The following is a 14,358-nucleotide window of genomic DNA, read 5'->3' on the forward strand; positions in this document are numbered from 1 at the left end:
ATTCTGTGCAGAAAATTTAAATAATTGTTTGTAGTATATAAAACAATCATAAAATTGCCATTAGGAAAAAAATATTGATTACAAATGATTGATTATTGTCCAGCAGTGTATTTGATTTCTTATAGCAAATTCAAAGTAATAGATAAGAAATGAATTCCTTGTAAAAAAATAAATAAAAATAATTATAATACATACATAAAATTATTGTATTTGACATTTCTGTCACTTCTGAAATTATTTAAAAAATCTTTTTTTAAATCTTGGCTTACATACATTTTTTTAGTATGCCATGTCATGCCATAGCATCATTAAACTAGCATCTAACAATGGACAAAAGTGTTTTTTTTTCTCTAACCTATGGTTCTGTAACCATAAAGGCTGCTGTGTAATTTGCCCCTTGACTAAGCATTTAAAGAATTTAGGGGAAGCATTTAAATAATCCTGTGAATGCACTTAAAGAATGCAGAATCGAATCGTTAATCGAAATCGAATTTAATTGTGAATCGAATCGTTCTAAATTAGCAAAAATCGTTCTTGAATCGAAAACCTATGAATCGTGAATCGAATCGCTGTCTACCCAAAGATCCACAGCCCTACATAGTAGCATAGGCATCAAAAGCCTTCTGACTGTATTGTTGCGCAGTGTTTCTCCTGTTTGTCAGCACTCTTTCATCTGGCTGTAAATTAGAATAAATCAATGAGTCATTTGTGTTCTTCATTGAATTCAAGTGCTTCACACTGTATCTCACAGCGCTGTTTAAAAGAGCTGCCGTTTGAACTTTGATCCGAGTGGATAAACTGTCCGTGTGGTGCGGTTCAAATGAGTAGTGCCGTTTCGTTATGCTTTTGGTGCATAAACATTATATCGAACATTTATCAAACTGTTATTATCATTTTCGTAAGTATCGTTATAATTTAATCGTATGAAAAATCTTAATGAAACGCTCATACTTATAAAGACCTGAGAGAATATATTCAGTATGCGGACAAAAGTGTTTGCTAAATTAAAAAGTGCAAATAAATAGATGCACTGTTAAGTGAAGCATGCCCTGATCTATGCTTGACAACAACTACTGGCTTTTCACTTGCCACTGCTGTGACGAGATTAAAACTCATGCATATTTAACAGCAATGGTGAGTCAACTTAGTTTTTTTTTATTTTTACTTTCTCTTTGTGTTTACTTTTACTTTTCATTTATGCATTATCAACACACAGCGACAGACTAATCTAAGACATGAATTCAAGACTAAAAGAAGAGCATGCCACTAGTAAGACCAAATTCATGGATTTGATTTCCAGGGAGCACATGAATCGGGGAAAAAAAAATTAATGCAGACCTTGAATGCAATATAAGTTCCATTAGATAAAAGCATCTGCCAAATGCATAAATGCACAGTAAGGCAAGGCAAGGCAAGTAGGACTTCAGCCAAAGGCTACAAACTGTCCTCTCCGATTGTGTGAATGAACAGGGGAAGTGAGATGAAAATGCCAGAGAAAGCTCATGGGAAGCGGGACTCAGTCTGGACATTCCCGTCTGCTCCCCTGAGCCTCTTTGATACGAGCTGTGCCAGGCCTAAACTAACCAGCATGTATTTGTTTTTCACAGTTATAGACTGGTGGGCCAAAGTAAACATAAGGTGACAGTGACTATGCATGCAATGTGGGCCCTCCATATGAATGCAAGAACATCACTATTCACTAATCAGCATTCAACCAACAGGCATGATACACTGACAAGTCCTGTGGACTGAATCTATCAAACATTTTTGGTCAAAAAAGTTCGAGCTATGTTACTTCTAATAGTGCTGATTACAATCTTCAAGCAACCACTAGAGACAGTGAAGAAAAAAAAATCATCAGTAGAGTGCTTCCACTTCTTATTACCCACATCCCCTCCTCTTCTGATTGGTGGACGGATAACAGAAGCATTTCCTGATCCTACCAGCCACGACCACTATAGGTCACACACTTGCACTTAATTTGACCAACTGGACTAAAACAAAGATATCAGATCACGCCTCTCTTTTACAGATGTGTGGTTGTGTAGAGGAACTGTTTACAGGAAGACAGACCAGGGGCCTTTTGTATTTGCAGCTTCTACAAAAGGAAATACTGAGCAAGGCTTCCTGAACTAAGCCTAACTGTTGTCCTCCTTCCATGCTATTGGAGAATGAAGGCATGTGCTCGTCCAGCAAAGAAGCAGCCAACTTTCTAACTGCCAAATTTTTGCTTATTGTCAAAGAAATGAAAATGTTGTCATCATTTACTCACCCTCATGACTTCATTTCTTCTGTGGAACACAAAATGAGATGTTAGACAGAATGCTATGAGAACTATCAGAGTCAGTCACCATTTATTTACTGCATTGTTTTCATACAAAGGTGAGTGGTGACTTAAATTGTGATTAATGCCAAACATCTACTTTGTTTTCCAAGAAGAAAAGAAAACATAATTGTCACAAGACATACCAGCAAAAACATGAAAGAAATGCACCAAAAAATGGTACTTTGATTTACTGTATTTTTTGTTTTTCACAGAAGTACACTTTAACAAACACTAATAAAAAACAACAGTTGATGTAAAAAATTAAGCTTAATGTAAACTAAGATTTTCTTCGCCTTGGGATTTGTTGACTACTATCTAACTTACTTGAGCTGATTCATATTCTTATGGAGAAAAAACAACCCAGAAAACAAATCGAAGTAGCAAACAACTCTGCATTATCAAAACAAGGCTGTCCAAGTATTTAAAATAAAAAGCTCAGTAATAAATCAATACACATCACCCTTTCTGAATATCAAGAGATCTGCGTACTGCTGGCCGAGCAGATTTTGCATTTTCAACTCACCAGAACTCCCGCAAACCTCTTCAAAGTTTTGCCTCCGCCTTTTTCACTCTCATAAACTGATTTTGCTGCAAGTATAATGAGAATATTTCCCTTGATATTATGATTTGCGACGCCGTGTCGACGTGCTTGTAAGTTTTTTTAGTTAACTTCTTCTTGGACCCAGGATCTGCCTGATATGGCGGAGGGGAAGCGGAACTGTCGACCCAGCCCAGTGTTTGGACACTAAACGTAGGTTTCACTAAACGTAGCTTTTTAGGTTGGACAGTGTTTAATCTAATCTATTATTCATAAAAATCTGAATTAATATTATTAAACTGCGCGAAAAACGAACGGTGATAAGAAGTTTTCTGCAACCTCAAACTACTGTTTGCAAATGGGTTCCGTCCATGAATGCTGACGGCTCTGTTGCATGACGGGAAATGTAGTCTACATTTGCTTGCACTACACTTAAGTGGAGTACACTAAAAAACTACATTTCCCTACACTGATCTGATTCTAACTTTGCCAAATGATTTCATTCTACGATTCACCGATATGCCAAAGTAAGTGTTTCAGTCCTATGAGAGCCAGGCGTTTAGATAAACATAAATACTTAATTTATATATTATAGATAGTAAGATGCAAGCTATTTAAACAAGCCATACAAGTAACAACATAAAAAAAACTTTATTCTAAGGCAAAATGAAAAGAGATCCAAGCCCTCTGCTGGCACCAAATGGAAAATACATTTAATATTATTCCCTATTGTTACATTCATGGTCGTCTCCATAGGAAAGGCACATTTACAAAAAGGTAATTGATTTCCACTGAATAGGCTGTAATAACTGGACATTTGATTTAGGATGCATTGTAGAAGTAGACTATTTTTTTCTCATCTCTTGGGTGCATCGTGGGCAGTACCTGTAAATGGAGAACACAATACTTTAAAACTGCAATATTAAGTACAATATTAAGATGGAGAAGTCAGTCAGTATGTGAAGTGTACTAATAAAATAAATATGAAGCATAGAATTTGGCTCACCATTTTCCTTTTGGTTTGGTTGTTAGGCCAACACAAGCAAAGTGAAACCATTCTATTGGACACTGTTAAAAGAGAAGAAACCTTCCTTTTCATTCTTTTACATATAAACTTTTTTTCCCTTATTTTATTATGTAAACTGTACTTGTTTCTGTGTGACAATTGTATTTTCTCAAACAATGGCTTAACAAAATAAAAAAATGATTTATATTAAATAACTATTACTCACATCAGAATCGTCACATCCAATCATTTCTCCATATGATACTTGACTACATAAACAGTATGTGGGTTCATTAGGGTCCACAGGCATATCCAGGACATCTGATGGGTGCATGGCGAGCAGAGATTCACTTATGTTTGCACTAGTGTTTGAGAGACAAAACACACACACACACACACACACACACAAAAGTTGAATACAAAGCCTTAAAGGGGTCATATGACGTTGCTAAAAAAGAACATTATTTTGTGTATTTGGTGTAATGAAATGTGTTTATGCGGTTTAAGGTAAAAAAACAACAACATTATTTTCAACATACTGTACATTATTGATATGAATATTTAAATATGAAAACGTACTTACAGACTGCGAGTCAGCATTATTTGTCAGAACACCGGCATTGTAGGCTACTCTCCCAGGAAACAGTCCTCGTCCTCCGTAAAATGCGTTGCACACATCTGAATATTTGGGTTGAAGTGTTCTGGAACAGTGTTGTAAATACAACTTAACCACTGATTTCTAGTTGTGTCCTCTTTTGGAAGGCCAAACAAAGTAGTTTAGCTTTCACACGAAAACACACAACGTCTCCCCGACATGGCGGCAGCGGCAGCAACAATACTACAGTGAGAATAAAAGTTACGCCTTCTTTCTTTGCGTGAACATTTGGGCGGCGTTATGCAAATCTTCCCACACAGTGACGTAGACATGTGAGGGCGTGTTTAAACGAGGCGTTTTAGGAGGGTCTGGACGAGTCTTAACTTTTATAATAATAATAATAATAATAATTTATGCATTTAGCAGACGCTTTTATCCAAAGCGACTTACAGTGCATTCAGGCTATACAATTTTTTTTTTTTACCAGTATTTCTTTGGGTTTGAGACTTTAGTCTTTGCAACTTTAGGGATCTTATCTATTCATGAACAGCTTGTAACACTCCAAAGAGAAAGGAAAACTTGAAATCGCATCATATGACCCCTTTAAAATAATATACACATGCATCAATCAAATGTGTCCTTTTAATATGACAGTTACCCATTTTTCTGTTTTTTCTGCTTGGGTGAGTCTTGATCTGATCCTTTCTTGTCTCTTCCATGGGATGCCCTCTTTTCTTTTATATTCTTATCCTCTGAAACAACAAATGAGTCTGTTTAGGCTCACCCCAAATTACAGCAAAAGGGATACACTGGGCATTGATTGTATTGATACATACATGAAGATAAGCTCTGAACAATAAGACTTACTTCGAGATTGCTTTTCATCTGAGCTATCCAGACTGCCTGAGTCCAGTTTCTCCTGCAGATCATTCTCAAAGCGTGCAAGATCAGCATCTAATCTCCGAATGTGTTTATCCACCTGGAAATGCAAGGAGACTTGTTTATGCTTGATGCATCAAATGGTACATGTAAATCTAAAACTGAGGACTCTGCATCTCACCATTTCATATATCTGCATTGCAAGCTGAACTTTGTCATCGCTGTACTCTTTGCATTTGTTGTAGGCATTTTCAATCTTCTTTAAATGCTGGACACGCTCCTCGGATGCCAGATTTCTAACTTTTGCAATATACTCAGAAGCTAGTTCACTTATCTCTGTTTTTTTCTCTGTGAACAACAGTAAGAAAATAATTGTTCATTAGTCATAATTTAAAAAAAGTTAACTGTAACGGCCTCTGATACAAAGTGGTCCAAACATTCATACCTTCAGTTCTATTATCTAAATCCTCCATTAATGAGAAGTTTCTCTGCAACTCGCAGGGAAGTCCCTCGATGCCTGGAGCAAATGATTATAATTAAAAATCGTGCAAACTGTATTTACATGGCAGGAAAATAAACAGCATGCATGCGCTACAGGAAGTTAACTTTACATACTGAGCAAGGGTATTATAAGACACAAAACATTACTTAGGCACCACTCAGTCATGTACAGTTCAGCATTTGATCGTAACATAAGACTGATAAACTTGTAATGCTGAAACACAACGACTCCTCAACTCTCAAGTGGGGTACTCAAGAGGAACTCATCTCATTTCATACAACTTGACAGCATTTAAAATGTGGCAACGAGTTTTTGAAGAATGCCGTTTAAAAACTTACTGTCTAAATAATGTTCTAAGTACATTCCTTTCGCCATTCTGGTTTGTGTTGGCTTTGTACTGCAGGCGTGTACGATGGTTTATTTAGCGCGCGCTGAATTTCCCTTTCTGGAGTCGCTGGGTAGGTTATTCGATTTTTATATGGAAAAAAAAAATCTTCTTCTTCTTCTTGTACGATTTTATGGCGGTTGACAAGCCAACTTATGGTGTATTACCGCCACCAACTGGACTTATGAAAAAAAAAATGATAAACTTGACTGTACTACTAAACGCATACTGTCCACGTGGTTTATATATCAGGAATTGTAGCGTAACATCTTTATCTGTAGTGCATCAAGTCACAACTTGCTATACATCGCCATCTACTGCAGTGGAGTAGCAGCCCGCTGCTTCGCTCTCTGAAAAAGCAAGACAATGCAGGGAATGTCGATTGGTATTATACATTTTTATATATGTCGTATACTCGGTCGTAGGTTTCTTAATATTAACTGCAACCTTATGTCGTTTTTGATAATGTTTAAAAAGTGAGGAACAAGACAACGTGATACAGTCTATGGATGATGATACATACTGTAAAATGTTCAGAATTTACCACAAGGTGGCGGTGTCGTCTTAGGTATTAAAGTGACAGGTTGCATATGGGATGATATTAGACTCAAAATGATTAATAGATGCACGCACAATTATCCATGTACTGCATACATTTTATGCATGTATCTTACTAACCACAAACAAATGCTTTTCAATTTGAGTCTGTGGAATTCCAGATTAAATGATTGTGCAGTGATTTGAACAAATACAGACATGTTTGCGAATAAAAATGTTCTGTTCTGCATTAATATATCATAAATTGCTCATGCAAAAAGGAATCCATGCATTTGTGGATCAGGTGACACGTGTGCATTTATTGACATCTTGTTCGAGTCAATTTTTTGTTTTCATTTGGATTTTGAGACTTAATTTTCGCAGTTTGCAGCATTTCACGACGCTCACACACACAACTACCAATGAACAAGGCCCAGTGAAATTCATTAACGTGTACACGATTTGAAAAATTCACAAATGTGCGTCACTACACCGAAAACAAATGTTGTCTGCAGAGTGAAGAATTACATTAATGTGCAGCATTTTGTTCAAATAGAGACATATTTGTGAATACAAATGTTATAGTTTGTATTAAAGTATCATAATTTGTGAATGTAGCAATTAAAATGTGCATTTGTGGATCAGGCGACGCACGCACGTGCTATCATTCACATCTCTTCTGAGTCGATTCTATTTGATTCATTTTAATTTTGAGACTTTCGTTCCGCCCTTTTAGCCTTGCCCAATCCAAACTCACAGCTCGCGATCCACACGCAGCTGAGCCGCAGAAAATCAGCGACATTTTTTTGAAGGCGGTAGCACATTCTGATGGCTGGTAGGCTGTTGTGGAAAAACTACCTTGCTGCTGGAGCTATTTTTATTCCGGCCAGCAGGAGGTGCTCATTCCCTGACTTGTATGGGTCCAAAAGTCTTACTATAACGATACAGACTTCAGATTGTAAAAAGAAGCAACCTTTTGATGAAGAGTAAAACCGGCCCCTGTAAAAAGGAACATTATTCAGATGAGACATTAAACTGGCCTCCTGACATTCTGTTGTCATTAATTCCCCACCTTAATCATGAATTTGACCTCATTGTTTAAGGTGGAAGCACATCCTGATGGCCGTATTGAGCTTATCAGGATGCGCTACCCGTCTGTTAGAGCAGCTTTATTAAAGTGCAGAGTACAATTGCAGCTGTTGCGTGCAGTAGGCAGAGTCTGGTTCCACACTAAAGTTAAGCAGGCCAGAGCCTGGTCAGTACACTGGTGGGAGGACCTTTTGTGAAAAACTTGCTTGCTGCTGCAACTAGTTTTAATCCAGCCAGCAGGGGGTGCTCATTCCCTGGCTTGAATGGGTGCAAAAGTCCTAATATAATTACTTTTGACTGTGAAAAGGAGCATCCTTCAGATGAGGCATTAAACTGGCCTCATGACATTCAGTTTTCATGAATTCCCCATCTCAATTACGAATTTGACTTGGGGTTTTTATTTTTATTTTTTTATTTGAAGGCGGTAGCACATTCTGATGGCTGGTAGGCCGTTGTGAAAATCTAACTTGCTGCTGGAGCTATTTGTATTCCGGCCAGCAGGGGGTGCTCATTCCCTGACTTGTATGGGTCCAAAAGTCTTAGTATAACGATGCAGACCTCAGACTGTAAAAAGAAGCAACCTTTTAATGAAGCATAAAACCGGCCCCTGTGAAAAGGAGCGTTATTCAGATGAGGCATTAAACTGGCCTCCTGACATTCTGTTGTCATTAATTCCCCACCTTAATCATGAATTTGACCTCGTTGTTTAAGGTGGTAGCGCATCCTGATGGCCGTATTGAGCTTATCAGGATGCACTACCCCTCTATTAGAGCAGCTTTATTAAGGGGCAGAGTACAAATGCAGTTGTTGCATGCAGTAGGCAGAGCCTGGTTCCTCAATAAAGCTAAGCAGGCCAGAGCCTGGTCAGTACACTGGTGGGAGACCTTTTGTGAAAAACTAGCTAGCTGCTGCAACTAGTTTTAGTTCAGCCAACAAGGGGTGCTCATTCCCTGGCTTGAATGGGTGCAAAAGTCCTAATATAATTACTTTAGACTGTGAAAAGGAGCATCCTTCAGATGAGGCATTAAACTGGCCTCATGACATTCTGTTTTCATGAATTCCCCATCTCAATTACGAATTTGACTTCGTTTTTTTTTTTTTTGAAGGCGGTAGCACATTCTGATGGCTGGTAGGCCGTTGTGAAAAACTAACTTGCTGCTGGAACTATTTTTATTCCGGCCAGCAGGGGGTGCTCATTCCCTGACTTGTATGGGTCCAAAAGTCTTAGTATAACGATGCAGACCTCAGACTGTAAAAAGAAGCAACCTTTTAATGAAGCATAAAACCGGCCCCTGTGAAAAGGAGCGTTATTCAGATGAGGCATTAAACTGGCCTCCTGACATTCTGTTGTCATTAATTCCCCACCTTAATCATGAATTTGACCTCGTTGTTTAAGGTGGTAGCGCATCCTGATGGCCGTATTGAGCTTATCAGGATGCGCTACCCCTCTGTTAGAGTAGCTTTATTAAGGGGCAGAGTACAAATGCAGCTGTTGCATGCAGTAGGCTGAGTCTGGTTCCTCAATAAAGCTAAGCAGGCCAGAGCCTGGTCAGTACACTGGTGGGAGTTTATTAAGGGGCAGAGTACAAATGCAGTTGTTGCATGCAGTAGGCAGAGTCTGGTTCCTCAATAAAGCTAAGCAGGCCAGAGCCTGGTCAATACACTGGTGGGAGACCATTTGTGAAAAGCTAGCTAGCTGCTGCAACTAGTTTTAGTTCAGCCAGCAAAGGGGTGCTCATTCCCTGGCTTGAACGGGTGCAAAAGTCCTAATATAATGGCGCAGACTTTAGACTGTGAAAAGGAGCATCCTTCAGAGGAGGAATTAAACTGGCCTCATGACATTCTGTTTTCATGAATTCCCCATCTCAATTACGAATTTGACTTCGTTTTTTTTTTTTTTTGAAGGCGGTAAAAACTAGCTAGCTGCTGCAACTAGTTTTAGTCCAGCCAACAAGGGGTGCTCATTCCCTGGCTTGAATGGGTGCAAAAGTCCTAATATAATTACTTTAGACTGTGAAAAGGAGCATCCTTCAGATGAGGCATTAAACTGGCCTCATGACATTCTGTTCATGAATTCCCCATCTCAATTACGAATTTGACTTAAATATATATATATATATTTTTTTTTTTTTTGAAGGCGGTAGCACATTCTGATGGCTGGTAGGCCGTTGTGAAAAACTAGCTGACTCCTGGAGCTAGTTTTAGTCCGGCCAGCAGGTTGTGCTCATTCCTTGACTTGTATGGGTCCAAAAATCTTAGTATAATGAATCGGACTTCAGAATGTAAAAAGAAGCAACCGTTAAGCGTTAAACCGGCCCCTGTAAAAAGGAGCGTCGTTCAGATGAGGCATTAAACTGGCCTCCTGACATTCTGTTGTCATTAAGCAAACTCAATAGCTCAAGTGATCTTGCGCATTACGGTATATACAGTCACTCTATCACAGTCTAGATCTGGAGTGAGAATAAGATCTGGATTTAAATGATACTTGATTCTTAAAGCAGGAAAAACGACACACTGGATAAAGCAAACTATTGTTGTTTTCATATATGTCTGGGGTAAGTAACATTTTAGTGAGTAATTCTTTTCAGTACTCTTACAAGTAATTTTGAATGCTTATGATATTTCTTTGCTGATGTTGTTCATGATTTGAATCTACAGGAATAGAATCACAGGACAGTGTTGAGCAGAAAACAAGAGTTTAAACTGCTTATGAAGGTGGAACTGTAATAATTAATTGTACATATCAAACTTCATACTCTCCGACTCTCTTTTGGTACCAGCAAAAAGTAAACAAAGACCCTAAATATATGCTCAACAGAGTTGGTAAGACTGGAGATGAAGATAAACAGTTCAAAGACAGATTTAATGCACATATCAACACATCTTCAAAATCAGTTCCTCTGACAATCAAGAATCTGCGTGTGCATGTCTGACTCTGCTGTGTACTATGCTCTGAGGCCCACAGTGACTGGAACACACTCAACACTCATACAAAAACCTTCATCATTCCGTCAGTTCTGAGTGTTGTAGCTTTTTCTAAATGTAAATGAATGGATTATTATATCTTAACTGGTTGTTCAATCATCCATTTATTTGTTGTTGTTTTTTGATAGTTATTTCTCTGTTTCTCTGATCTGGAAATGTCTGTAACTTTTCAAATGTGATCAGAATGTCAATATTCCTCAGTGATATTTAATCTCCCACAGAACTGAATGTGTTAGCTTAACCATCAAAAACCACTGTGACTTCTAAGAATAAAAACTCACTGATCTGCTACTAAGGAAACTTTAAGACAGATATAACTGTCATTATGCAGTAGCTATAGGGAGCCAGTAGAGGGAGATCAGTATGATCTGCTGATTATGTGGTGCTGAAATCTCACTCTGTCAGGGACTCTGACCAGGATTCACAGTAAATGGCATTCAATGGTAAGCAGATATCTATGTGTGATGATTGATAGGACAGAATGATCAGGCTCCCCAAAACGTACATTTACAACTTCATTTGCATATGCTGCTCAGTCAGTCAGTCAGTATCAGCTTTGTCATGCGCTCTTCAAAACCTATTGTGACATGAAAAATGTTCTCAGGTAAACAGAGGTGTGCGTTAAACTGTTTTCTCTTTATTACTCACACATGAAAATAGATTTTAAATTTCTAAGAAAAATAAGAAATTACCTTGAATTGTATAGATTTTTATTTAAAATCTAAATTCTGTGGTTAAAATTCAAACTCATGAAATGGAGCCAGTCTTTAAATTCAGATTTTTGACCAAGGCTGTAACATGTTTTATTATTTAAAAACAACACTATGGTATGGGTTAGACATCATATTGGGGTGAAAAAAAAATGAATAACCCGTTTGGAAAATTAACATTTAATTTAATACAACTAATATTCAGAACAAATGTGTATTTTTGTATTTTTTTTTTTAATATCAAAAAGTGTTCAGATTCATCAAATGCAATGGGAAATGAGAGAAAATATGAGATGTATCTAACAGCAGGGATTTTTTCCCCCAGGACTTACGGGGTAAGTTATATTAATGAGTGTAATTTGCTCTTTTACCCAGGTGTGAATAAAATGGCTCAGAGAGGAGGGACTCAGTGTTCACAGATCTGACATGATAATGTGTCTAACAGAGACTGTGCTTGAGATGATTCAGTCTGACTCTTCTCAGAGTAAACACATACAATGGATCTTCATTCAGTTATTCTGTTCTGAGCCTCAGCAGGTGTGTATTTCTGTTGAGTGATTGATTGTTTTATTTGACTGATTAAATTAAATGTCTCTAAAATGTTTCCCATTTCTCTTCTGTTTCAGCTGTTGTCTTTGGAAATACTATCAGTCCAGATAGAACAGATGTTGGTGCTGATGAGGGTCAAAAAGCTACACTGTCCTGCAGTTATTCCTCCTCTGGGAGTACAGATGATCTCTTCTGGTACCGTCAGTATGGAAGACCAAAACCTGAATTTCTTGTAGCCACATACAGTAGCTACTGCAAAAGAGACTGGGGTATCTGCTGCAGATTCAAGATTTTCCGTTAAAGTAACAAAAAAAGGGAACAAATCCATGTGATTCTGGAGATCTCCTCTGCTGCTGTATCAGACTCTGCTCTGTACTACTGTGTTCTGCGGCCCACAGTCACAGGAAACACATCAACACTGTACACAACCCTTTCCTTATTTAATCCAGTAAGAACAAGCAATAGATAGAGTCAAAGATTAAAAGAGAATCTGTAAACAGATGTACAGATGTAAGTAATAAATTGAATAAGTGAATGAAAAGAAATTAACTGATAAAAAGCTGATGAATCCAAGTGTACTTATGTTTAGCATCCTAATATTGTTAATTACGATTACTATTACTATTGTTTAAGTTTGAATATATTATCATGTGTAACACATAATGCAGGTACAATGTGCCACAAGGTGACAGTGTTCTCAGACTCAAAATTCACTAGGAACTGCAGCAATGAACAACAGAATTCAGAATATTTATACTACATTTTAATATTACAAGAAAACACTGAAAACCACAGACAATTTTTGTCTCTTTTTTCATGTATCATAACATTAAACACACTATTAATGAAGGTTCAAAGCTTGCACTGGTTGCACAGTCACAGAGATCAGGAAGTTTCTGAATGTCTTGATAACTAAACAGAAAGCATCACACAGTCAAAGCACAGACAGCATTAACACACAACTGATCTGATCATATTCACCATGAACAAATACATGCTGCTGCTTTTCATTATAAGTTAATGAAAATAAGACAAAATAAGTTAATATTGTGCTTAATGTTTGCAGATGTGATGGCTGTGGACAAAATTGAGCCTAACAGAAGGACCAATATCATCAAAACAGAAGGAGAGCCTGTAACGCTGAGCTGCTCTTATGAGTCAGACAGTGAATATGTACGTCTGTACTGGTACAGACAATATCACAATGAAGAACCTCAATATTTATTACATCAAGTGCTCGATCAAGCCTCACAAGTCACAGCTCTGATTCTCGATTCCAGTCAAGCACTTCTAGCATGTTCACTGAACTCATTATTAGTAGTGTGACTGTGTCAGATTCAGCTCTCTATTACTGTGCTTTAAGAGTTAAAGCCCATTGATACAAAACATGAAACAAGTCGTACAAAAACTACAAGCCATTTTCACTTTGAAGCTCTTCTTATGAAAACCAAATCAAAACCTCAATGAGAGATTATAACTGCAAACACCTGTGTGAGGTTGATGGGAAAATGTATTGTAAAAGTAATAAAAGGACAAACAAAGCTTTTCAATAAAGTGCCATTTCAAGGAACAGTACAACACCTAATAAGTTGACGGATTGTAACTATAATAAGTGTACTTTAACTTGCTTTATGGCTAATACGTTTAACATCATGTGACTTTATTTCAGCTGTGTAGCACTTACAAGAAACCAAAAGAGGGCAACATACAATAAACAGATTGGTTTCCTTTAGGTTTTCACAAGCTCCTCCTAAGAGTCCTATCATATTATGAAAGCAAAACTCTCTTATTGAAGGATTTATTCTGACTTCACTGTCAATTTGAAACAGATCATGAGGTGGTTCAGGAAAACATTTCTATTTGCACTATTCAGTCTTGGTATGTATTTCTACACATTTTAAGCAGTTAGATCACTCGTAGATTGTTTGTTGATATGGATTTTGTGACATACATCAAAAATCATAACTACATCAAATATTTTTAAATCTTTACAGAGTGCAGATCAGAAGACAAAGTTGATCAGCCAGAGAAATATGTGACTAAAGCTGAAGAGAAATCAGTGACATTATATTGTACATGTACAACAACTTCAACACAACCATACCTCTTCTGGCACATTCAGAGAGCAAATGACCTTCCTAAATAAATCCTGAGGAGAGACCAGTTTGGAATTGAAGAAAATGGAACTGAGTTTCAGGAGAGATTTGACTCTAAACTTTTATCAGATGCAGTTCCATTGACGATCCAGGATGTGCGT

General features: G+C 37.5%; 2 protein-coding genes across 4 annotated transcripts in view; both read right to left on the reverse strand.

Annotated features, from left to right (window-relative positions):
* LOC107738196 (serine/threonine-protein kinase PAK 2-like) overlaps window positions 1-3,273 on the reverse strand; it is a 16,100-nt gene extending 12,827 nt beyond the window's left edge. Inside the window, exons 1-2 of one of the 3 annotated variants that reach the window (XM_016549930.1) lie at window positions 2,850-3,273; window positions 2,273-2,288 (exon numbers count right to left, since the gene is read on the reverse strand). The gene's annotated coding sequence lies outside the window, so the exon portion shown is untranslated. Of the gene's footprint in view, window positions 1-2,272; window positions 2,292-2,849 lie in introns of all 3 variants that reach the window. The other 2 variants (XM_016549928.1, XM_016549929.1) reach the window with 2 other exon arrangements.
* A 282-nt stretch (window positions 3,274-3,555) lies between these two features.
* On the reverse strand, window positions 3,556-6,522 carry LOC107738258 (inhibitor of growth protein 5-like). The gene is made up of 8 exons (XM_016549981.1): window positions 6,185-6,522; window positions 5,790-5,861; window positions 5,526-5,692; window positions 5,333-5,444; window positions 5,124-5,217; window positions 4,097-4,232; window positions 3,871-3,932; window positions 3,556-3,749 (listed from the first exon to the last, which is right to left on the reverse strand). Exons 1-8 carry the CDS (start codon window positions 6,219-6,221, stop codon window positions 3,710-3,712), a joined length of 720 nt encoding a protein of 239 aa, XP_016405467.1. The 5' UTR covers window positions 6,222-6,522; the 3' UTR covers window positions 3,556-3,709.
* Between the last annotated feature and the right edge of the window lie 7,836 nt (window positions 6,523-14,358).

This window comes from Sinocyclocheilus rhinocerous, unplaced genomic scaffold (assembly GCF_001515625.1).
Source record: "Sinocyclocheilus rhinocerous isolate Xijiao unplaced genomic scaffold, SAMN03320098_v1.1 scaffold254, whole genome shotgun sequence".
NCBI lineage: Eukaryota > Metazoa > Chordata > Actinopteri > Cypriniformes > Cyprinidae > Sinocyclocheilus > Sinocyclocheilus rhinocerous.

Coding starts and splice junctions, on each gene's coding strand:
- LOC107738258 (XM_016549981.1), bottom strand. CDS start 6,221: ATGGCGAAAGGAATGTACTTAGAACATTATTTAGACA. Junction 5,862..6,184: donor CTTAGAACATTATTTAGACA/GTAAGTTTTTAA, acceptor CATTTGCTCCAG/GCATCGAGGGACTTCCCTGC. Junction 5,445..5,525: donor CAATGCAGATATATGAAATG/GTGAGATGCAGA, acceptor TTGCATTTCCAG/GTGGATAAACACATTCGGAG.